This window comes from Danio rerio, chromosome 15 (assembly GCF_052040795.2).
Source record: "Danio rerio strain M-AB ecotype USA chromosome 15, GRCz13ab, whole genome shotgun sequence".
Classification (NCBI taxonomy): domain Eukaryota; kingdom Metazoa; phylum Chordata; class Actinopteri; order Cypriniformes; family Danionidae; genus Danio; species Danio rerio.
In genome coordinates, this window is record NC_141035.1 from 25,780,853 (window position 1) to 25,806,908 (window position 26,056).

The 26,056-nt window shown below is 35.4% G+C and overlaps 1 protein-coding gene across 6 annotated transcripts in view; it reads left to right on the top strand.

Annotated features, from left to right (window-relative positions):
• grik4 (glutamate receptor, ionotropic, kainate 4) overlaps window positions 1-26,056 on the top strand; it is a 647,123-nt gene that overhangs the window by 552,996 nt on the left and 68,071 nt on the right. For all 6 annotated transcript variants that reach the window (XM_087284137.1, XM_087284133.1, XM_087284134.1 and 3 more), the window contains one exon: window positions 12,325-12,432. In XM_087284137.1, the coding sequence (XP_087140263.1) occupies window positions 12,325-12,432 (108 nt within the window). The remainder of the gene's footprint in view (window positions 1-12,324; window positions 12,433-26,056) is intronic.

Genomic DNA, 26,056 nt, shown 5'->3' on the forward strand with positions numbered 1-26,056 from the left:
ACATTTTCTTTACTTTTATCCTCGCAACCTTCCGCAGAACTTTCTTTTTAGCATTACACTGGAAAAGTCCCACGAGACATAAACCTACAACAACACCTCTGCCGACTAAAGCAGACTGATTGATGCTGAACTTGAGAAGTCTGTCCCCAAGTACATTACAGGCTTTGATCAGGCATACAGAATGCTGTAAGTACTGTTTGTACAAGCAGCGGAGCTCAAATTTGACTTTGATTTTGTGTACCTGTCAGCGGTAATTAATGACAAGCACTCATAGCTCTTGATTAATCTCGACTTGTTTAAATGAACAGGATATGGGTCCTGCTCAGCCAGTTAGTCCCATTTACCTTGGCTTGTTGCTCTCATTTCACACACTTAATTACCACAACTGCTCCCTTATAGCCTCTTAAGAGCCCAGTGTAGAAAATGAGTCACTCGCTGGGCCTTTGTTGTGATTATTTATACTACAGGCATGAAACAGACTAAAGGCCTTCAAAGGTATTAAACCATGCAACCCATTCACCTTTAAATCAGGGAGAAACATGGTCAAATGCTGGCACTGATCTCAGGTCATTTTTTATTCAGTTTGCTCTGGAAAAGCATGTATTTCTTCTTTCTTTACAAGTATTGTTATTCAAACTTTAAGGGTAGGCTAAATTATGCTCATTTTAGGGCTCGATCTCGCCAAAAGTGAAAAGTTAGGCTACACATGGGGTTAGGTTATGTATATTCAAAGGTGTAAAGTAATTTTACTTGATTACTGTACATGAGCATTATTTTGGAAGATTTAAATTTCATATAGTACAATTTTTCAAAAGGTCATGATTAACACTCGTAAAAAAAAATACAAAAAAATATATTAATAAATAAAAACAAATAAATAAAAAGAAATCTACTGTTGGGGAAATGAATTACTTTAGTCTCTTTTTCTTTTTATTAAACAATTGTATTTGTATTGCTTAAAGGTGATATATTAACTAAACGTCTTCTGTTGAGTGTGATGTCTTGCATATTAATGAAGCATTTTTGCAGAAGTAGATGAAGCTGATAGAAATGCAAAGGTCTTATTGTCTAAAATTAACTTGAGCTCTGCAGCAAAACTTCCTGTGAGCAGAGAAGAGATGGGTTGAAAATGAACACTGAGAAGTCTTATGTTTTTGACGTTGTGTAGAGAATTAGTTGAAAAAGAGGACGTATGTATGGGTGCGGCCAATGGAGGACTGGAGAATGATTGACAAGTGACAAATTTCACCAAGCTCCTCCTGTTCATTTCAGCTGCATATAAAAGTGCAAATCAGAAATTGAAAGTTGTTGCGCACCTCCTGAATGTAATTCTTGCATTGAATTTGAGATATCATAATTCTGTGAGTCAAATTATTCATTTGTACTTAATAAATTCCTAATACTTTTGACATTGATCTCCATCTCCTGTTTTTGTTTTAAAAACGCATGGAATTATAGAGCAATATTCCAACACTACTATTATACAAGGTTGTTTTTCGTGCAGAAATTGTGCCACAAGTCAGAATCTAGTAAACTTTTTGAATCCAGCAACAGGTAAAAGTAATAAAATAAAAACCTGCATCTACCCGTAATATGGTCTGTATGTAAAATGTCTTTGCCAAAAGATATACCATACATAGGGATTTCATCATGTCAGTTGTGCGAATTAGTGAAAAATAAATCAAGTATACGGCAACAATATATAAGTGTGGCAGTAGCAAGACACTTTACGGATTTCGAACATGATGTTAAACAACTAGAATAAATAGGAATTGAGAAAGAATTCAAGTCACGTAGAGCAGCGGTCCAACCACCGCGCCGCGGACTGGAACTGGTCCGTGGAACAATTGGTACCGGGCCACATAAGAAATCTTAAATTATTTCTGTTGAAATCCTGAAGCTTTAAAAAGCACACTCATTAGCTGGGAAAAATAATTCATAATCAGTGAACAAAAGTGTTTCTCTGTCTGGCTATTGTCAGACAGTCATTGTAATGTGTGGCTCTATTCTCAAAGAATAACAAGGATCATTAAAACTTAATAACGATAGCTATTGTAATAGTTATTATCCCTGGTGTGAATGGCCTCTTAAAGAAACAGGTCATCCAAAAAGAAAAAAAATGTTAATTTACTTATCCTCAGGCCATCCAAAATGAAGATGACTTTCTCCTTCCTTTAAAATGATGATTTATAAAATGCAACGATAATGACTGCATCTAAAAACTTCAGCAGTTGACTTGTTGCTTTGCTGCTCTATCAAGCATTATCATCATCATTATCTGCTTCTCCTTTTCATCATGTTACATACTTTTTATTAACAGACAGATCTGGACAGAAATCAGGCTAGTCAAACACAATCACTCTGTTTTTACGAAACCGCACTGTTAACACATGTACAATCATATTTTTATAATAACCAAAAACTTCACATGAAAGACATCATCTTGATGGCATTAAAGATCTCTGTACTCTCCCATCGAATGCTTTCATGTCAGTGGTTTACACACATCTGCCAGTCACTCTGCTCCTCGAACCATGACAGACGTTTGCTTTTGCCTCTGTCAATCATGAAAGCTAGATGCTCCCTTTGGACATTGAGACTGTGAACAAATTGAATTGTAGATTCATCAGACCCCAGCTCACACTTCCACAGTCTTTTTGAAAATCTGAGATGATGTCTGGCCCAAAAAATACAGCAGCTTCACTGCACAGAACTGGGGTCCATTCTTCGTACCTCACTTAAATGATCTAGATGATTTGGCAGATCCTGGATCTGTTCAACTTGATAACTGATCTCTGGCTATTTTGGTTCTTCAAACAAGTTCGTTAATCAAATTAAAATGTCTGGATAAACTGATCTGAGATCACTGCGTGTGTTGTGAAGGACAGATCTATCGATCCTCAAAATCATGATCAGCAATGCAACGATTGGCTGACGGCACAGCAGCGTAATGACATCATCTGATTAATATTCAATTATCCATGTGTGCTACATTACATAAAATTAGCAGTAAACAATTTGTTAAATATGATACACAATAACTTTCCACATTATTTGTGAGCTAAAGGCATTACACTTCCATGTTTTAAGAGTATTCATCATGTATTTCAATGCATATCAATGTATTTAGTTCTACATTTATAGAAAATTTTCTTTATTACAGTAGCCTATAAACCTACTCAAGTTTTTTTAATCGACAAAAGGAATAACTGTATAAATTTATATATGTATTAATAATTTTGCACCCAAAAGGCATTTTGATATCGATAAAGGTGTTTGCAACTTTTGGGAAGCATCAAACAAAGACTATAGAATAAAGGGACTATCAAATCACCATCATATTAGCGCTCAAGACGTGCATGACTGAATAAATTATTATCCTTTTTTAAAAAAGGTCAAATATTGTACGTGTTATATGTACGCGTTTGTATCTAAAAAGTTTATATCAATAAATTTCCAATGAGAACCACCAGGTGGCAGTTTTTGTACTTTTATTTTGGAATGCTGATTGCATAAGTTTTATTAATATATATTTTTTACTTTAACTATATATAGTAAAAAAATATATATTTACTATATTCCCATGTGTATATAACTATTGTAAGAAAATATCAGCATTTGGTACATACTTTCAGTATTATCTTTGCTTGAATTGACCCAATCTAATCCTGTTTATATGAAATGAACCAGCTCCCAACCAGATATAAATTACCAGAACTGTTGCTATGACAACAAGTCTCAGATGACTTTTGAAGAATGAAACAATCCTAGATCGCGATAAATCATCAATATCCAAATCCAGCTAATTGAGTAATCCAAGTACGAAGAACGGACCCCTGATGTATAGCTTTAACCACAACAAAGAATCAAGTGGCATTTCTTGATGCAGCAGCAGACTGTTCTAAGAAGATATCTGACGTTCCCCTGAGCTCATGAGGCTTTATTTAACAGCAAACATGAACGTTTTTATTCAATGCAATCTGAGGCTTACTGTAAATAACAATCATAATCTACTGAGGTTTCCTAGCTTTGCACACACTGAAATATCTCTGGATTCCCTGAAATTTTTTGCAGTGTTATGTCTTGTAGTTGGTAAAAAACTTAAATTGTATGTAATTTTGCATTGCGAGATGGGATTTTCAGTTCTATTTTATTTTATTTCTATGTTAGTTCAATTCTCACATGACTTTTGGACAAAGTTATGAGCCATAGTCCAGCTTTATTTGCTAAGACTGAGATGTTACTTTTACACCCAAACATGATGCCCTTGTGGATCACCAAGTCAAGTCAAGTCAAGTTGGCTTTATTGTCATTGCAACAATATGAAGTGCAGCACACAGTGAAACAAAACAATGTTCCTCCAGGACCAAGGTGCTACATCAAACAACATAAACTGACAACATAACACGGGACTACACACTAATATAAAATGTAGAAAAATGAAATTAAATAAGGGCGATGCAGTGACACAGTAGGTAGTGCTTTGGACATGCGGGATAGGTGAATTGGGCAGGCTAAAATTGTCTGTAGTGCATAAGTGTGTATGGATGTTTCCCAGAGATGGCTTGCAGCTGGAAGGGCATCCACTGCTGGATAAGTTGGCTGTTCATTCTGCTGTGACAACCCCATATTTTTAAAAGGACTAAGTTGAAAAGAAAATAAATGGATGAATGAATAAAATTAAATAAGATAAGATGAACTTAACTGAAAATAAATAATAATAAGAGCGCAAGGTGTGGTTTGTTCAACATTAAGTAAAATAAGACAGGACGGACAAGACGGGAGCAGTGGCGGAGTAACAATTTTTTACATGGTGTGGCCAGGGGAAGGCCACTGCTATTTCAGGGGGGTCCACAAACACACTACACACAATATGAAGGTGTTTAGAAAACCCAAATGTATTTCATTACCAACATATAATACAAAATAGAAAAAAACATAATAATACTCATCATCTATTCACTTTGTTGCATGGTAAATGAAATATAATAACTTACCTACATGCAGGGCTGAAATGGGACAAAAAAAAAATTGGCCCTGGCATTTTGGGCCAGAGCGACCCACTACATACCTGTACAATCAAAATGCTACCCATCTTTGCATGGCCTTAAATATGTTAACCAACTCCCATTCTATAAAAGCACAAAAGCCATATATAAGAAATAATGAGAGTTGACAATAATTAAAAACTTTTAACTTTTTTTAACTTTTTTTGTTTTTAACTTTTTTTTTTTAATAATTTATTATTATAATAAAATTATAATCCATACTGGAAGTCCATTTTGTGTGTGACTGTGTGTTTTGAGGGAGCCTATATTAAATAATGAACACAACAGGGAACAACGATGTAATGTTGTAGGGCACAGATGTCAAACTCTGCACAGTTTAGTTTCAACCCTAATTAAACACACCTGATCAAACTAATTGAGTCCTTCAGGCTTGTTTGAAACCTACAGGTAAGTGTGTTGGAGCAGGGTTGGAACTAAACTGTGCAGGGCTTCGGCCCTTCAGGAATTGAGTTTGACACCCCTGTTGTAGGGGGTTAGACTATACAACAGAGACCAACGTAATACTTTTTGATCAACATGACATACTGTAAGCTATACATAATCTAGGGAATGTCAGAATTGCACATAATCATTTGCATGGATGTACAAAAATATTTGCAACTTGTTTAAAGAAATGAAAAACCAATAGTATCTGGATGCAGTCTTTATGATGCAAACTGAGATTGCATCACTCAGCGATGCAATTTCAGACACACTGCACCAAATGGAGTGAGTGATGTCACTGTGACAGGTAAGGTTAGGGGTGGGGTTAGGTGAACCCATTAAAAAGCATTGGATGCAGCTCAGATTTCACTGTACCAGGTTTGCATTCAGACCTCTCTCTGAAAAACGGCTTTTATAATGTGCAGAACTGACACAATGATGTGGAGATTGAACAGGTTGTTTTGAGAATTTCAATTCTGATGTGAGAAATGTACCCAAGTGACTGAGGAAAACTGTAAATACAAGTTAAAGGTATTTATCAAATCGCAGATTGTTGATTTGTTTGCATTTTACAAAACATCTCAACTTTTCTGTAATTGATCTTGTATTTATGAGCATGCGTATCTACTTATAAGTAGATATGCAGGTCTAATGTTCCCAGCTACAACAGTGTGTTTGTTTGCCACTCTGGGCATGTTTTGCGCTTGCTGTTTGTCAGAGCTGTTTGTGCTACTCTCAGAAATATTGGACGATATCCAGACTGTCTTCAGTCCCACACTGTCCCTGACTGCACTTCTCCTCCTTTCCTACGTCTCTCCTAATAAATCCTAATTGTTTTTGAAATGGCACGCTCTCTCCATTGACATGATTTGGAGCTGGGGGTTCTGGCTGTGGGCTGGTTTCTGCTTCTGATTCCACAGAGCCATCAAGGCTGTTTGGCTGCTGCTGGATTTCATTTATGAGAGTAAAGGTGGTTTCTCTACTTAGAAGAGAGGAGGGAACGAAATAGAAAGCTGGATCTTTTGATCATATTCTCAGAGGAAATCTTTGATTCCAGGTGTCCTTGCGTTTTCACTTTCTCTGTATGTTCACTGCACATACACACATATACAGGTGACGTCAGAATTATTAACCCCCTGAATTATTAGCCCTCCCCTGTTTATGTTTTCCTCCATTTTCTGTTTAACGGAGAGAAGATTTTTTTCACCACATTTTTTAACATAACAGTTTTAATAACTTTATATTCACAGATTTATTTTATAACTGCCATTTTGACAGTAAAAAATATTTGACTAGACATTTTTTCAAGACACTTGTATTCAGCTTAAAGTAACATTTAAAAGCTTAACTAGGTTAATTAGCTTAACTAGGCAAGTTAGGTCAATTAGGCAAGTTATTGAATAGCGATGGTTTGTTCTGCAGACAATCGAAAAAGGTAGCCTAAAGAGGCTAATAATTTTGACCTTAAAATGTTTATTAAAAAAATTTAAATTCTAGCCAAAATAAAACAAATAAGACTTTTTTTCCAGAAGAAAAGATATTATTGGACATACCTTTTCTTGATCTGGTAAACATAATTTGCGAAATATTCAAAAAAAAATAAATAAATCTAAGGGGAGAGAGGGATTAGGGGGGACTTCTATGCACTTTATGTAGACTTCCTATAAATGTAGTTATTCTAATATTGTACACATTTTATTTTCCCTACCCCTACTCCTTAACCATCATGGGGAAAAATCAGCATTTTTATGTTTTTAAAAGACTTTATTCTTTATTATTTATGAGCCTTTTTGCTGATGGGGACATTTGGTCCCCACAACGAAAGGAATACAAGATGCACATGCATACACAGAGAGAGAGTGAGAGAGAAAGAAAGATGTTGATTTTCATGCTTTATGGGGATTTCCAACAGACTTAATAGACTTAATGATTTTTACACTGTACAATCACCGGCCACTTTATTAGGTATACCTGTCCAACTGCTCGTTAATGCAATGCAAATTTCTAGACCGGGTGCCACCACTGTCAGCTAAAAACAGGAAACAATTCACACAGGCTCAGTAAAGATGGACAATAGAAGATTGCCTAATCTGATGAGTCTTTATTTCTACTGCAACACTCGGATAGGGTCAGAATTTGGCATCTACAACATGAAAGCATGTATCCATCGTGTCTTGTATCAAAGTTTAAACTTGTGGTCGGCACTAGCGGTGCAGTGGTTAGTGCATCGACACATGCGATATGGTGCTCACGGTGACTTGAGTTTGATTCCACCTCGGTCCTATGCCGATCCTTCCCCTTTCTCTGCTGCCCATGCTTTCCTGTCAACTTCATCCACGACGAATGAAGTTCTGCACTAGACTTTTGGCCAGCGGAGAAATTAAAATGGTCGTGCCCAACTGAGTCTGGTTCTCTCAAGGTTTTTTTTCTTCACTCCCATCAGGTGAAGTTTTTTTTCCCTCTCCGCTGTCGCCACTGCCTCGCATGGTTCAGGATTGGTAGAGCTACGCATCGATGAATTGGCTCTTCAGTGTTTGAACTCTCAGTAATGATTAAATCACACTGAACTGAGCTAAACTGAACTGAACTTAAACACTAAAAACTGAACCACACTGTTCCAGTTACTGAACCACACTGTTCCAGTTACTATGACCATTTATGTGAAGCTGCTTTGACACAATCTACATTGTAAAAGCGCTATACAAATAAAGCTGAATTGAATTGAATTGAATTGAATCAATTATCTCTACTGTCCTATCAAATAAAGGTAAAAAAAATATTTAAAAAAAAGTTTAAGCTTGTGGTGCTGTAATAGTGTGGTGGATATTTTCTTGGCACACTTTGGGCTCATGAATACCAATTGAGCATCATGTCAACACCACAGCTTACCTTTGTAGTGTTGCTGACCATGTCATCCCTTTTTAACCACAGTGTACTCATCTTCTGATGGCTACTTCGAGCAGGATAGCGCATCATCATGTCACAAAGAATGAATCATCTTAGACTGATTTCTTGAACATGACAATGATGAGTTCACTGTACTCAAATGGCCTCCACAGTCACCAGATTTCAATCCAATACAGCACCTTTGAGATGTGGTGGAATGGGAGATTCGCATCATGGATGTGTAGCTGACAAATCTGCAGGAACTGTGATGCTATCGTGTCAATATACTTCAACATCTCCTACCCTCTACCTTGTTGAATCTATGCCACAAAGGTATGCCACCTAATAAAGTTGCCTGTGAGAGTATATTTCCCCTCACCCCAGCCTCAACCCTAAACCCAACCCTCACAGTAAACATTCCTCAGTTTTACATTTTCAAAATAATTGTTTTCTATGATTCATTAGCCATTTTTCCTCCTAGGGACCAAAAAAAACTCTTCACAAGGTCATAGTTACTAAATCTACCTGTTGGGTTATGTGGTCCCCACAACATTATGAAAACCAGGGCCACACACAAACACATTACAGCACAATATTATTTTATTTGATTTGATCATAGCTTTTGCTAGGCTTTTTGTGAGTTAGCATTTTAGTTTGTTGTTGTGAAAATGTATTGTCAAATAATTGTAATATTATTAATATTAAAATATAATATTATTATAATTTATTTATGATTTACCCTCATGAAGAAATCATTTATCATCTCTAAAAAAGTCTTAATATGTTACATCTGATCTTTACATGTAAATATACCTTTTTTACACAGAAAACAAGACTTTGAGAAACAAGTTTGCAGTAAAGAATGCTAAGCCTTTTTCAAAAGGAATATCCTCAGTAACTTGCAACCTTGTGAGAATCAGTGCAGTCTTAAACAGCAGCTATCTGTGGCAACATAAAAGTCAAGCCAGAGCAGATGTATTTTGCTCTTCATTTTTAGGAATACGTCATGCAAGATGCTCTATGCATGCAGGGAAAATGTTCCCAGTTCTCTGGCAGCAATAAAGTCCTTGGAATGACACCACACGGTTGTTATTGCTTCTACATTCACACCGAACAAAAACAAAACCCTGTTGTTCACTTTCTTCACTGTTTGTAACCCCTGACACCTTCATATTTCAGAAAGCAGGTAATTTTAGATCGTGCGCAGAGCTGCCGCATCCTCCCCTGTGTCATTTGGGTCTAAGGGAATGCTGGAGATCAGGTATAGCGTAGGGAAGATAAATAGAGCGGCACCTCCGCAGAGCACTTCACACAGGAGGCCCACTGAACCATGCCGCTTCATAATTATAATAAAAAATAAAAATGATGGGTGATTTAGGACTGCCATGTGTGCTGGGTGGAGACTCAGGCTCCCATTAAAGACAGCGTGGCCCTCGTATAGGCGGTCTAGCGGAGGGGTGCCAGCCAAAAGTGGAATGATAATGAGGACATTGGCTCGCTTCAGAGAATTGGGGTGTAATTGAGTTAATGAATGCATTCTGTTGCATCTCTGATTGAGCGCGTGTCCCTTCACCACTTTCTTTAAGGTGTTCCTTCTAACTGTTCAGTACAAGCACTCTTCCGCATTATCCTCTACCTGACATTGAGTCTAAATAGAGCCGCTCATGCAAGGATTACAATGCACATCATTCTTTGTCCCTTACGACTTCATACCAGTATGACTTATTTCTTCTGTGGAACACAAAAAGTGATATTTTTTTAGCATATGCTCCCTTTTGAAACAAAAAACTGCACATAGGGTTCTTGTTAGATGTGTTTTAAAGTATGTCTGCTGGTTTGAGCTGGTTCAAGCAGGTTCTTAGCTTGTCATGAGCTGGGTTAAGCTGGTCACAAGCTGGTTTAGGCTATGCAGGTGTTGTTTTGCATCTGCTCAGGAGCAGCACATGACCAGCTTAATCCAGTTCAGTGTTGGACACAATCCTTTAAAAGGGTAAGTCGTTATAGTTACAACTTCTCACAAATAGTAATTGAGTTAGTAACTGAGTTACATAAGTATAAAAGTAACTAATTACCAGGAAAAGTAACTATTGTGTTACTTAAAAAAAATCTAATTTGTCAAATGACTATAAAATAGATATAAAACGTCTACACTATTTTATTGTTGTTTTGGGACAATGTGAGAGACAATGGCAGCATGTCCTTAATATATCTAGATATTATATTGGTTAATTGCCAGAGATGGGTTGCGGCTGGAAGGGCATCTGCTGCGTAAAAACTTTGCTGGATAAGTTGGGGGTTCATTCCGCTGTGACACCCGGATTAATAAAGTGACTAAGCCGACCGTAGTTTTGTTCGCTTTTAGGTTGTGGCTTTGTCTCCTCCTTTGGTAGCAGAGCTCACGTTATCACTTGCGTAGCCTCTAATTTTGTGGTGGCATGTGACGACAGGTGCTTTATCAGATTAGGATTACTTGTCACCAACGCAGAGCTCTTTTTTTTCTGGGCATAAGTTGCACGATACATAAACATTTTTGCCTTTCACCTCAATGAGGGCAAAATATTGCTTACATTTCCAGATTGCAAGGCTACCTTTGAACTTGTTGGATTTGCCATCGCTCTGACTTCTAGTAGTTAGTGTGAGTATGGTTAAAAAGTAGACAAATCCATTTAGCCAATCTCTGGGTATGGCTGGGACACTTTTAGCTGAGCTGAGATCATTGAATTGAATTTACAATTAGTATCTCACTCAAAAATGACCGAAGAGTTTCAAAGATTTTCCTATTTACAGATTTACTCTTCTATACAGTGTTCTATGAGACTGTAGGAAGACTGTACCAGAAAATGCAAAGTTGCTAATTTCAAGGCTAATATGGGTAGGAACTGTACTCTCATTCTGGTGTAATAATCAAGGAACTTTGTTGCTGTACCATGGCTGCAACAGGCGCAATGATATTTTGCAGTGCTTGAAAATAGTCCACAGTTAGGTAAATTCCAACAAGAACTTCTGCTTGCAGAAGGAATGTGTACTTGACTCCTGTGCATGATTAGAAATGTAAAAGAGGCTTGGGCAAAAAATACCACTGAAATACTGACAACATTTCTGACAAAATTCTGCTTACATTGCATCAGATTTCCTTCAAAATATGTCACGGTTATGGGTGCATACGCTCTTTCTGTTGTGTTTTTTGTTGTTATTACGTGGTTATGTTTTACTTTACTCCACGTGCTTTGTGTTGCGTGTCTATGTTGTGATCACGCGGGGTCATTACCTAACACAGATCAGCTGTTCGGATCAGCAGCTTCAGCTGTGCTTCATTTGAGCTTCGCCTATATCTGTTTGTTTTTTGTTTCTCTATGTTTTTGTCAGGACTCTCGTTGGACCTTACAGTTTTGTTAAACCTGAAACGTTTATACTGATACGGATTGTTTGTTATTTGTTTTGGACTAATTTAGCACTTTTTGACTTATGACCTTTGGTCATAATAAACACACTTGCAATTGGATTCATCTTTGTGTTTGTTTAATTTGAATTTTTGCGTGACAATATTTTTTTTTCTGCACTAAGCCATATTACCATATGTCCAAAGTATTTTTATTACTAACGTTCTGTCTGACAACACAATGTAACATAAAATATCATTAACCTATAGAGTTTGAGAGCTATGGTGCATGGGAAAACGAGTTTTATTCAGGGATAAATATAATTTTGCCCGTATCTCACAGCAAAAATAAATACACAAAGGCTTTAAAGACACCAAATATAATTTAATGGCTACAGACTTTTTTTGTGATACATTCATGGTGCTCTTGGAAGATTGACAGCCACTTTTCTTGGAAAGACAGTTTCTCATTTCTTGGTGAACTATCCCTTTCAGGCTTCATGGTTGCATTTTGTCATGCTTTTTTTGAGAAGGCTTAGTATAACTCGCAGTGTGTTTCTCTCACAGATCGGTCAATGGCATTCAGAGCAGGGACTGTCCATGGAGAGGAAGCTTCCTTCACTTAACGTGACGGACACACTATTCAACACCACTCTCACCATAACTACCATTCTGGTAAGTCCTGTCTTCTACTGCATATTCATGGTCCACATATCCTACCGATTAAGGCCCTGTCCACTCAAACATGGGTATTTTTTTAAATATCCTGCTTTTTCCAAGTCTGGCTGTTCCTCCACATGCAAATGCAGCATCAGGTGACTGAAACCAAAACTTTTGAAAGAAAACTCCTGCCAGAGGGAACATTTTCAAAAACTCTGGATACAGTGTGGCCATATAGCCAATGAGTTAGCCAAGAGTTTTACACACACCCTAAGGAATAATCTTTTTTTAAAGGAGTTTCTCTTTAGCTTCCAGAAACAGTCCCGTCTGTGATCACCTCGGGGTACAATGCTGATCTAAATAAAGACTCTTCTCCACGGAGATGAGTGGAAACTAACAAGTATGCGTGTGATAGCATTTCCTGGAGCAGCAACCACCAATTGAAGATGTAATCCACTAGGCTGTTATCTAGGGGCAATTTTCTCATCTTCTCCTACACTGTATAGTGATAATGAAAAAAAGAGGCTCTCAGTAGCCTTAGGCCAGATGTCGCATATCTGGCTGGGTCATGCCTGTTAGAAAATAAAGGGGGGATAAAGAGGCTGAGAATAAGAGGGCTATGCATGGTGAATGCTCATGAAAACCAGTAAAGGACAGGTGGAGAAATCATTTAGAACTTTAATTAACACCTGCATGATAAAAATAAAACATTTTTAAACGCATACAGAGACTTACAGTCTCAAAAGTTAACAATAACAAAAAATACCCAAAACATACATTTAGGCCTTATTTGGGTTCATAAACGAATAAATTGTACAAAAGGCAACAATAAAAATTAAACATGCCAGTTTGTTCATGTTTTAGTTTGCTGAAAGAATCATTTGTTCCTTTTTTGGGGCTTCTCCTTTGTTTTTCATGCTTCAGTCTTTCAAATATAGTTATTTCACATATATAATTTAGGTATTTCAAATATAGTGAGTGCACTCGATCTCTCCAGAGAAAGTGAAACCACTCACGCTTCTTGGCGGCCTCTTAAACAACAACAGGACACATTCAGATTCTGCTCTGCTTTTTGGCTGTTTATCAAGACGATGACAAGGTTTGTTTGAGTTCGGGTTGACCATGGCTTGCTATTATATGTATATATTATCATGATGTAATGTTTTGACTATGTATTTAAAAATGGTGCTTTATTCTTCTGGCTTGTGCACGCACTAGTGATGTTTCTTTGTAAACCAATATCATTCAGCTGCTCGTCTTGCTCCACATTTTGGTACATTTTTGTTGGAAATGGATGAAAAAGTTGACCCATACCATACTGTACCACTTAGTGGAAATGGGCCATTAGTAACTAGTTAGTTTGTATTTAAATTTGTATGTATTTTAGTTGCATCACATGTTCTTAAAAAAAGAATGTAGTTAGTAGATCATAAGCTCTCCGTAAAGTAATATGTAGTTGCACTAAATGAACTATAACCCAATCACAATTATTCGATTTGTAAAACAGGAACTTGCCTGAAATGAGCGTGAACTGAACGTGAGGTTATGGAAATTGAAACATTACACTTTTTAATTATTTGATAGCCTAAAGAGAAAAGGACAGGAAGACAAATTCAGTCATGAAAAACAAGACAAAGTCTGTCTTGAATTTTTTTTGTACCTGTCTGTCACACACTGGAAAAATTCTTGAGATTTGGCAGGACGTTAAAAAGTAAAGGCTGTGAGCCGAGAGAAATGAAAGAAGTGAGAATTTGTGGTTGTTCATTTTCAGACAAAAGCTTGTCAATGTAATCTAATCTTGCTGTCATCTCTTTTCAACCATTATTCATGATGAGTAGAGTAATATTTAGTTGAATCATATAGTTAGGTTTATGCAACACAAAACTATTTAGCAGTGTGTCAGTTGTACAGTAACTTAGAATCTCTTTATGATGCAACTAAATCTCTTTATGTGCAACCAGCGACAGCTGCTTAAGGGTGGTTGCTGGTTTAATTCAAGTTGAGTAAAATCAACAGAGTTTGTGGCATGATGACGTTGTTTACATCTGATTTTAAGATGATCCAGTCACAACACTAAATACAATTGGTAAATGTTTATTTTCACTTCCACAACTAGTTGAAAATGCATTTGACTAGATTGCTTTTATATTTAGATGTTCATGTAATTAAATGTTCAAATAACCATAAAAAAACCACCTACTTTCCGCCCACTGACCAAATTCTTAAACATAATGTGTCGTTGAAGCGCATTAGGCAGATGGATAAATTGGATTAAAACATCAGGTGTAAAAATGAATATGCCTTACTCATTTATTTGTGATCCAGAGCACCAAAATGCCTCCTAATATCAAATGTATTCAGATGTAAATAGGGCCAACGTTGGTAAAATGCATTTTGATGCATTCATTGTTCCCTTTCCTTGGTAGAAAAAAAAAGGGTTTTGAGACTTTGAGAGTTTGAGATTTACTAGGGAAGTATGGTATATGGAGCTAATTTTGGAGGACTTAAAAGCAGAAATGTGAAGCCATTAATTGTATAAAAGCACTTAAATTAATTATGCTATTAAATCTTGTACAGTGCATTGTGTTAGCCAAAAAGTGATTCTCATTTTTTTGTGGTCAATTGTGCTTCATTGGCATGGCAACAAAGTTGTAAAATTGGATATTGGAACTGGATATCATGTTAGCCAAAAGTTGTTCTCATTATTTTTGTGGTCATTTGTGTTTTTGGATGTTTCGTTGTCATAGTGACTAAGTTGTAAAATTGGATATTGGAACCTATTAAGTGTTTTATGCACTCAAAAAAAAGTTTTTCAAGGTTGCTGGCCCACTCCGATAAATCCAGTCAAAGGAGATGCTAATTTTTTTCTTGGAAAGAAAGAAGATAATTCTGTATAATAAAATAAACTGTAAAATGAGAAAATAAGAGATTGTGGTGAATGAGCAGCAATCTTCTGGTTTTGTATTTTTATTCCTTATATGTAATGTTAATTTAATGACAAGCATGAACAATCTGTACAATCAATTCAATATAAGCATAAACAGGCCCTAATTGGTCTTTACTCACTGTACCTACCCACTTCAGACCATTTTGAGGGATGTAAACGAGAAGAATGGTCCTAACATATTTCCTGTTTTACATTTTTTCCCTGAGAATCCTAAAAGAGCCACGTATTTATGAATAACAATGTGATAGCTGTTTTAACAGGAAGATATGATTAAATTGTCTCTTGTTATAGTCATTAAAATATTTGACAACAAGCAGGAAATGTTCATGGGTCAGTGGCAACAGCACATTGAAATGGTTTATACCTGAGATCCAGTTTTTATTTGTTACACTTTAATGTAAGATCCTAATGTCCTATAGCTATAGCAAAGCAGCATGTAATGCCGTTCTGTGAGGATTATCTAAGGATAAAATATGAAAATGAAATTTCACCACATTTCTAAATTCTAATAACTGATTTATTTTATTTTTGCCATGATCACAGTACAGAATATTTTATTAGATATTTTTCAAGACACTTGTATTCAGCTTAAAGTAAAATTTAAAGGCTTAACTAAGTTAATTAGGTTAACTTGGCAGGTTAGGGTAATTAGGCGGGTTATTGTATAATGATGGTTTGTTCTGTAGACTATGAAAAAAACATAGCTTAAAGGGGCCAATCATTTTAACCTTAGAATGTTTTTTAAAAATAAAAATAAAAACTGCTTTTATTCTAGCCGAAATAAAACAAATAAGTCTTTCTCCAGATTAAAAAAAATATTATCAGACACACTTTTGAAAATTTCCTTGCTCTGTTTAACATCATTTGGGAAATATTTAACAAAGAAAAAACTAATTCAAGTGGGGCTAATAATTCTGATTTCAATTGGATACCCTGGAATATTTTAGTGTTTTTTTAAAACCTTGACATTAAAACCAAACCGTGGTAACCCTTGAAACTAGTTATCGTCCCATGCCTAGTTGCCATATTTGTTATGAATGATCTACGTATGCACCCTCAAATTGTTTTGTAAATGACAATAATCCCTATGCTCTCATGCAAGATCACAGCAATTGAAAACACTCATCCAAACTTCCACTTGCTTCACTGTAGACAAAACCAAGTCTCGTCTTTATTTTTGTTCAGTCATTTTAGCAGCTGTTTCACTCAAATACAGCACTATATCTTTGGCGTTTGATTTAACCCAGAATTAATCTTTAATGTTTATTTAAAAGTTTTTTAACAAACAGAAAACCTTTTTGTGCAGTAAATGAACTAGTGATGGTTATGTTCTTGTGTGTCTCACAAAAAGAGCGATTGGAGTACAGGTGGACCGATTACTTCCCACTCATATCTGTTATTGTTAATGTGCTTGATGATGTTGCAGCTGGGAGAACTGGTGAGAACTTTGTGCCATGTGTTTATTCCTCTTTAAAGATATACGGAGACTTTGGCTGCATTAAAGAGCCACCGAAGAGCAATTTCAGCTCTATCACGGCCCATTCATCACAGGCTGATTGCAAAGTCTGCTTTATCTCGGTAAACGCAGCGCAGTTGAAAACACGCTGCAGAACCCGGCACCTGTGGACCACTCCACTAGCGTTTTCATTACCGCTCTGAGCTTTTGTCATTGCTGGAGTTACAGCACACTCACACAAACACACAGATTGAATTTTACCCTGGTGATATGGGCCAGATCTAACATTTTCGTAAGGAAAGACAGTATATTAGAGCCGGTTTGGGCTTGTAGTGGTAAAGCTGTCTAAACTGTACAAACTGTTCTGTGGGTTTTTGTAGTAGCTCTTGATGTCTTTGGCATTATATCATAAGCCAGGGCTTCTGTGCTTTGATTGAGAACACAACTTGGTTTGTTTGTTAAAATGCAAGCTCAGAGACATTGAATGTGTCAGTTAAGAAAAAGATTATATAACCCAATTGCTTTTTGTAGTGTTCAAGTAAACATTAAGTTGGGATTCCTCAGTAGCTTTGATTTAATTAACTGAAATAAAAGCTGCTGATGTAAATGTAGTTAATGTAAACACTGGAAAATGGCTTTGCAATATTAAGTTAGCGTATACACACTGTAAAAAATATCTGTTAGTTAACAGCTTCTGTATTTTGTTACTCAAAAGTGATTTCCATTTATTTACAGTTGTGAATTACATTATGGGACCTTGATCTCTGCTCTGTTAACTTTTGATGTTGAAAACTCTAGTTTAAAAAGTGACTTTTTGTTCATGTTTTAGTAGTTTGAATAATGTATGAGAGATAATATATGGAGAAATAAGTATGTAAAATAACTGAATGTACTGGCAGATTATTACAATGTTTGTACTATAAAATCCAACACTAACCCAGACAATATATCACTTTGTGAACTTTAAAAAATGAATTTCAAGAGAATCTATGAAATGACAGATTGTGGCTGATCTCTTATCCATAATAATCCAATCAGATTGAGCCAAGTCTGTAAGAAATAGACCAATTCTCATTCTGAGAAGCATAGCTCTACTGTGTATACGTTTCTGGAGATTACGAATCATGTTGCAAGAGCTTCGTATGGCTACATTTCGTTTTTTAAAACGAATGCTATGGGTCGGTATGGTCCTTTTCACACCACCAGCTGACCTCTTACCTTACTATGGATGACTTTCCTGCTGTTATCAGTTTATACAGTTACAGATGTTACTACTTCAATGTGTTCCTTGTACCGCCATTCATGCCGCGGCGACGGCGGTGCTTGATGCGCCAGCAGCATTTGACCGCTGGGTGGCACTTTAACCACAGATATTCAGCTTTGCCTTTTCACAATGCTAAACAGACTGTTCTGTAGGCGTAGCTTACTGTATGTGATGTGATGTGTTCAATTAAAATATAATTTTAATTTAGTTTTTCTGGTAATAGACATGCTCTTACACTATACTATGCTGTAGAAAAGATACATGGTGAGAAGTCAAAAAGCTAATATAAGAATTAAGTTATTAGCCTTCAGTGCCCGATTAAATTGCGTTGGGGTGAAAATAATGTTTTGATTTCTTTGACTATCATGGCAATGTTATAATCTCAAATCTTAAACGTGCGCATATGAAAAACAGCAAAATAATATAGATTATCCTGCCGATAGAGCACATCACCTCACAGTTGTGAACTTGCGATCACCTCAACTTACATTTAATTTTTTTTTTACCTGGTTTATTGTAAACTTATTAAGTGCAAAGAGGATTCGTTTTGGAAAATAGAATTGAAGAAATGAAAGACAACTAAAATGAAAGCACAAACATTCAGTACAAATAATTAGTCTTAAATAAATAAATAAATAAATAAATAAAGCAGTCTTTTAGTCTAAATATAGAGAGATGTAGTGTTTGCTATTTTGATAGAACTAAGACTAGACATGTTCATTTATATTTTTAATTTACGTTTTTATTTACATTTTCGTTGTTGATTATATTTACGATCTCATTTTATGTTTCAATTATAGTACATAATAATAAACGAATAATGAGAATAAATGAATAATGAAAATATTACATAAATTAAGTCTGGCAGGTTTATTTTTAATAATTTAGTTTCAGTTCCGTTTTTTTGTTTCAAAACGTCAATGTTCTGCTTTAAAGTATAACTGTTGTTTTGTTTTGTTTTTTTACTTAATGGCTCAGTATGTTTTGTATTTTATTTTCATATTCAGTCACCTTGCATATGCGTGTGAAATAATGCCGCATAACCGCGGAAAAAGAAGAAAAGGCTGTCAGTTAAAGCTAATTAATCAAAATAAGCTATATTAAAATACAGCATTTATGTTAATACAGGCAGAGTGTGAACAAACGGCTAAGATATGTGCTTGCCTTGTCCCGCAAGTTTATTTTTAATAATTTAGTTTCAGTACTATTAATTTTTTTCTCAAAACGTCAATAGCACCTTCAATAATCTAAACATTAAAGATGGACCGCAAGATGTGTTGAGTGGCTATATGTGAAGAACAATGGCAAAGCTAAGTGTGATTATTGTAATAAACTAATAAGTTATAAAGCAGAGTCCCGACCAACAGGACTGACTAAGCATATGCGGTTGGCTCATTCTTCACGAATATAGAATTAAAATTATGGCGCGTTAGGTTCATTGTGCATCCTGCAGGTGCAACCAACAAGGGTTGTGCATTTGAGTTTAACTTTTTGAGCGTTATAAGCAGCTCGTTGTTAGTTTTTATTTAAATATATCGAGCCGAAACTAAGCAGCGCATTCTCTCCGCCTCCTCGTTTATAACCAGCGGGACACGCCACTGAAGCAGTGGAGGACACTCCGTCGTTCATAATCTTTGCTGATGTGTCGGAGTCGAAAGAATATATCAAAGAGGAATGTTCTTTTGACAGTCCCGATATGTTCAATCTTTTTTTTCCCTGTCATTTCTCTTCAGCAAATTATATTTTTAAAGCTGCTTGATTCTTTTAAAACCGAAAGCAGAGCCCGTCAATTGGTGTTTTTTCATAAGATCCTCCTCTATCAAGGTTTTATTTTATGAGTATTCTTTAATGTGCTTTTTAATAGTTTTATTTTATTCAAAGCAGCACCTAAAAGCGAATTTATCCTCAAAACGTGGCATGAGAGCGATGCATGTCATGTGTCGCATATTGCCTTTTTTTCTGATCTTTTTGCATAAAGGTTTTAATCAAAAGACAGGTAATTTAATTACTTTCGATGTGCTAAAATATTTGTTAAATACATGTTATTTCAAAAAAAGCATATGCAATGTGCTCTGACAGGTAAAATCCGATTCTTTCTCTCTTTCAAGTTCAAAGCAAATTTGAATGCCAAAGGATTTTAGATATGCATATACAAGACTATGTAGTATATTAACATCAACAAATTAATAAAATAAGTAGCAAATGAGAAATAAATGACAGACAAGTTGAACAGACATTATCTCTAATTATCAGAATTGCAAGATTAAAAAAGCTGAATATAGGCCTAAATAATCTAGAAAGCAACTACTGCGCGCTGATATTTCTTCTTCTTTTTTTCGGAATAACGAACAATTTCAACCGCGGGGAGATACCGACAGCTTGATTTGCAGTATTTTCTAACATGTTAGAAGCGGGCAGCGGACATCAGCTAGCCGTAAAGACGGGCCCGCACAAAAAAAAAACATGGCTGCCGGTGGAGAAGCGGCTGTGCCCTCAGCAGCTGATTGAGACGGAGCTGCATATCCCGAGTGCACTAAATACTCCGAGATCCGGGAGAAATTCTACCCGATAATCCAACACATACAAAACAACTTTGAGTCCCTGTCGAACAGAACCCATCTTACTGGGGGAGTGTGTGCTGCTGTGTGTTCACCCAACAATACCCGCTCCTGTCTCCAACACACAAATACTGGAACTCTTTATGTGGACTTACTTTTGATAATAGGCTACTATTATTACCTTTATCCTGTTTAATGTTATCAAAAATCTATTTTTATTTTTATTATTATTTTTTCATTTTCATACAATAGGCCTATGTGTGGGTTTTGACAATATGTGTTTAATTAAGCTATAAAGATCAGATGAAATGCATAGTGAAATATGAAATAAATGTCTCTTTTGCTGAAAATTTAATTAATCTATATATTTATTATTTTAAAAATCAACTCATTTTTGCCCAGAGAAAGAGGCGCGCGGCACTAGCGGACATGGGGTGCTTTTCCAAAAAAAGACGTACAGTAACTTGCAGCTGAACTATGCACAGTTTGGGGAAAAAAAGGATATAGTGATGCATGTCCCCCAAAACCCCTAGTTTCTCTGTCGCAGATCCATCATTTAAATCAGGTTAGTTATAAGTAAAACGCACATAATGATAAAGCACACCATCATCACGAGGGCAATTAAATAGACAACCTAAACATATTTTTAATTGTTTATTTATGTAATGTGAGTTTTTATAACTTTGTTCTTTAAATTATTTATAACTTAGGCTATTCTATCGAGATGACACCATAAAAGGCCTTCAATGCATTGATATAGGTAATAGGGATACAATGAAAAGCCGATTTTCACTATTGACCCTGTTTTTATTCATTGACGGCTTCCCAACGCCGCTTTTCTGTTGCGCGAAAAAAAGCTGCTGCAAATAAGCAAATTTATGACAAAACAATTTTAATAGTTTCATAGTAGTAGCTGGTGTGCTTCATCTGCGTGATTCTGATTTGACATTCTTCCGCTAAACTTGCACTGTGTTGATGTGTAAATGGACTATGTGTTGATGTGTTAATGGGCTATGATCTTTGCTATTGAGTTCTCTTTGCAACTTTCAATTTCGAGGTGGGGGAAGTGGGAAGAGGCAATTCAAATGTACCATCTCTAAAAAAAAAAGGCCGCTTACGCGGCATTTGTGTTTATTATTACCTTATTTTTATTTTATTATTATTAATTTATTCATTCATTCTTCATTCATTTTCTTTTCGGTTTAGTCCCTTTATTAGTCTGTGATCGCCACAGCGGAATGAACCGTCAACTTATCCAGCATATGTTTTACGCAGTGGATGGCAGGAGGGCCAGCTGGGGCTTCGGGACGGAGTGAAAGGAATTTGCCCCGAGTCTGGGAAAGATGGCTTGCCGTAATTACACTATAGTTTTCCTATCGCACACATGCGCCAAACAAATAAACAAATAAATAAAAAGGAAAAGAAAACATCTAGACTTATAGGCTGAGGTCTTTTTGCTTAAAATCGCCCTTATGTTTCCGTTTTAAATGTAAGGCTGTTGCATAGAATAATACAATTTTAATTTATAAGTGATTTTGCTGCGTCCCCCTTGATGTTTCAATAACGCATAATAATCTACACACCATATTAAAGACACAGCAGACATAAAGGTTGTGTGTGAGAGACCGAGCAAAAGAGCGCTCTCTTCACAGCTCTGTGGATGCTGCTAGCGGCTTCTTTCTTTTTGTTATTTATTTTGCAGATAATACACCATATGAATACAACAGAAAGACATAACACTTTACAAATTACCTTTTGTAGACTCAAAACAAGTGTCATATCTTGATAAGCCTAAGCCACATTGAAATATAATTTAAAGAATTACATTATCGGATATAATAAAATCGCATTAAATAAATAAACCAATATAAAACAAGCAAAAGCAAGCTATAACAGTTTAGGTAGGCCTATACATAAATAAAACCGTTAAAGCCAAATCAAACTTTTATTTTACAAGATATTTTCTTTTAAAAGATTTTAGATATTTTCTAAAAACAATAAACACCAGAGAAGGTTTAGAATTTATAAAGTATTTGGATATGATGATAATAATCAAATCGTGCAAACAGCATTTTTGGGAACACGTTTCAGGTCTCTCCAGTGCATTTGGGCTGAATGTTTGACTGTGTCTAAATGAGGATGTTATAAAATACATTTTCTACCGAGTTATTAACGGATGCACAATGTCAACAGGGCTGGGTTTGCGTTACGCGCTGCGAGCAATATAGGCCGACAGTGGAAATGCGACATGACTTCGGTCTCGATGCCCATTAACACCTGAAAGACAAGCTTTTGGTTATGAGATGGGGGAAGGGGTATGTCTCCACCCTCAAGTGTTTTCCACAAACATGGTTACACAAAATCCAAAACTCCCGAGGACGGATGGCGTAACCGCAGCAAAACCTATGCGTTTTAAAACCAAACCGCAAATGGGGCCTTATGAAAATGAATGTTTCTATGCACAGCAACTTCTGGACTGAACTATACTTGTTATTTAAAATATCTCTATTACGCTCTAGCATTCGCCAAAACGAATTTGTACATACAAACACCGAACATAGCCTAGCTGAATAGGGTGTTGCCTGCTGAGCCATGACAGCAGCAGACAATTCCGCACGACCATAAAGCCTTCACCCGACAGTTATTTTCTAATATTCACAACGCGAGCCACAACAATAGACATGCCATGCCCATCATCCTTACAGACAACTTCGCTTTAAACTGTATTAAGGTCCCATTTACACTGCACAGCAGTTTTATATAAAACGTTAATGATACATATAACAGGCTACATTTTGATGGTGAAATAACCTTTTAAACGATGGCTTTTTATTTCAGTATTCAAACATTAAATAACGAATGCATCAAGTGAAATAACGAATATGCAAAAACACATGTATATAAATATAAAGGACTATTATAATTAGCAAAATGCTGCTCTATAGACAAATACTGCTTGACATTTTAGAAAATGTTTTGCGTATACCCAGTACCGAGAACAAACAAACAAAAGCACATGGCTTGTTAATCAATTTAATCAAGCTCTAGCCATGAATAAAATAATAGACTATTTTATTATTTTAATATTTTAGACGACGGGTTAGTAATTATATTATAAATGGTTATGTTCAGATCAATGAAATAATAACTTTAATAATTCTGCTTTGCATTTTTCTATGCATTACTAACATCACTAAACCATACATTTGTTTTATAAGTTAACCAAATATTTGCAGAGATTCAGCGGTTTTTTTTTTCTGACGCGTCAAATTCAAATACAAAACATACTGAGCCATTAAGTAAAAAAACAAAACAAAACAACAGTTATAGCTACTTTAAAGGAGAACATTGACGTTTTGAAAAAAAAAACTGAACTGAAACTAAAGTATTAAAAAAACAAACCTGCTAGACTTAATTTATGTCCTGCGGCAAAAATATTTTTATTATAATCTGCTTAAAATAGGTCAAATTATTTTATTTTTTTCTGCTTTTGATGAAGCTGCATTCAACTTAAGCTCAATGTCGGCAATGTCTTTAAATAAATAATATATCTAGGCCTATTTTCATTATTCATTAATTTTCATTATTCGTTTATTATTATCTATAATTGTTGAGACATAAAATGAGATAGTAAACTATAATCAACAACGAAAATGTAAGTAAAAACAGAAATAAAAACATAAATGAAAATGTCTTGTCTTAGTCCTGTCAAAATAGCAAACACTGAACATCTCTCTATATTTAGGTTAAAAGACTGCTTTATTTATTTATTTATTTATTTATTTATTTATTTATTTATTTATTTATTTATTTATTTAAGACTACTTATTTGTACTGAATGTTTATGCTTTCATTTTAGTTGCAAAAAGATCAGAAATTGATCTCGCACGCGCAGGGAAAAAAGGCAATTATGCCACACATGACTTGCATCGCTCTCATGCCAAGTTTTGAGGATAAATTCGCATTTAGATGCTGCTTGAAATAAAATAAAACTATCAAAAAGCACATTAAAAACTTTAATAAAAAAATTAAAACATTCATAAAGGAGTATCTTATGGAAAAACACTATGGGCCCTGCTTTCGGTTTTAAAAGAATCAAGCAGCTTTAAAAAATATCTAATTTGCTGAAGAGAAATGACACGAAAAAAAAAAAAATAATAAAAAGATTAAACATATCGGGACTGTTAAAAGAAAATTCCTCTTTGATATATTCTTTCGACTCCGATACATCAGCTAAGATTATGAATGACGGAGTGTCTCTCCTGCTTCAGCAGCGTGTCCCGCTGGTTAAACGATGAGGCGGAGAGAATGCGCTGCTTAGTAAACCTAACGCGCCATTATTTTAATTCTATATTTATCGCATATCTTAGCCTTGAGTTTGTTCACACTCTGCCTGTATTAACATAAATGTTGTATTTTAATATAGCTTATTTTGATGAATTAGCTCTAACCTTCGACAGTTTTTTCTTCTTTTTCCGCGGTTATGCGGCATTATATTTCACACACATTTGCAAGGTGACTGAATATGAAGTTAAAATACAAAACATACTGAGCCATTAAGTAAACAAACAAAACAAAACAACAGTTATAGCTACTTTAAAGGAGAACATTGACGTTTTGAAAAAAAAATGAACAGAACTGAAACTAAATTATTAAAAATAAACCTGCAAGACTTAATTTATGTCCTGCGGCAAAAATAATTTTATTATACTTTTAGTGATCTGCTTAAGGTAGGTCAATTTATTTTTCTCAGTGTTTCACGTACTGTACGGCAATGTCTTTAAATAAATAATTTATTTAGGCCTATTTTCATTATTCATTTATTTTCATTATTCGTTTATTATTCGTTTATGTACAATTGTTGAGACATAAATAAGATAGTAAAATATAATCAACAACGAAAATGGAAATAAAAACAGAAATAAAACATAAATGAAAATGTCTTGTCTTAGTCCTATCAAAATAGCAAACACTGAACATCTTTCTATATTTAGGCTGCTTTATTTATTTATTTATTTATTTATTTATTTATTTATTTAAGACTACTTATTTGTACTAAATGTTTGTGCTTTCATTTTAGTTGTCTTTTACTTCTTCAATTCTATTTTCCAAAACGAATCCTCTTTGCACTTAAAAAGTTTACAATAAAGCGTGTTAACAAATTTTAAATGATTAATGAAGGAATTATAATGCTTTGACTTATTGTTTAATATCATTTACAAGCACAGTAGCTGTATGATCTATTTCTGTCCGTTCGCATCCCGTCCCTTTGCGCCCTCTGGCGGCTTATTCACAAACTGCGGTCATACACTAAAAACAGAGCGGCACCTATTTCAAACGGCGGCGGTACCAGCCGCGGCGTTAATAGCCACTTTGAACTCTCACCTACTGTAGCTCCACACATACGTCGGTGG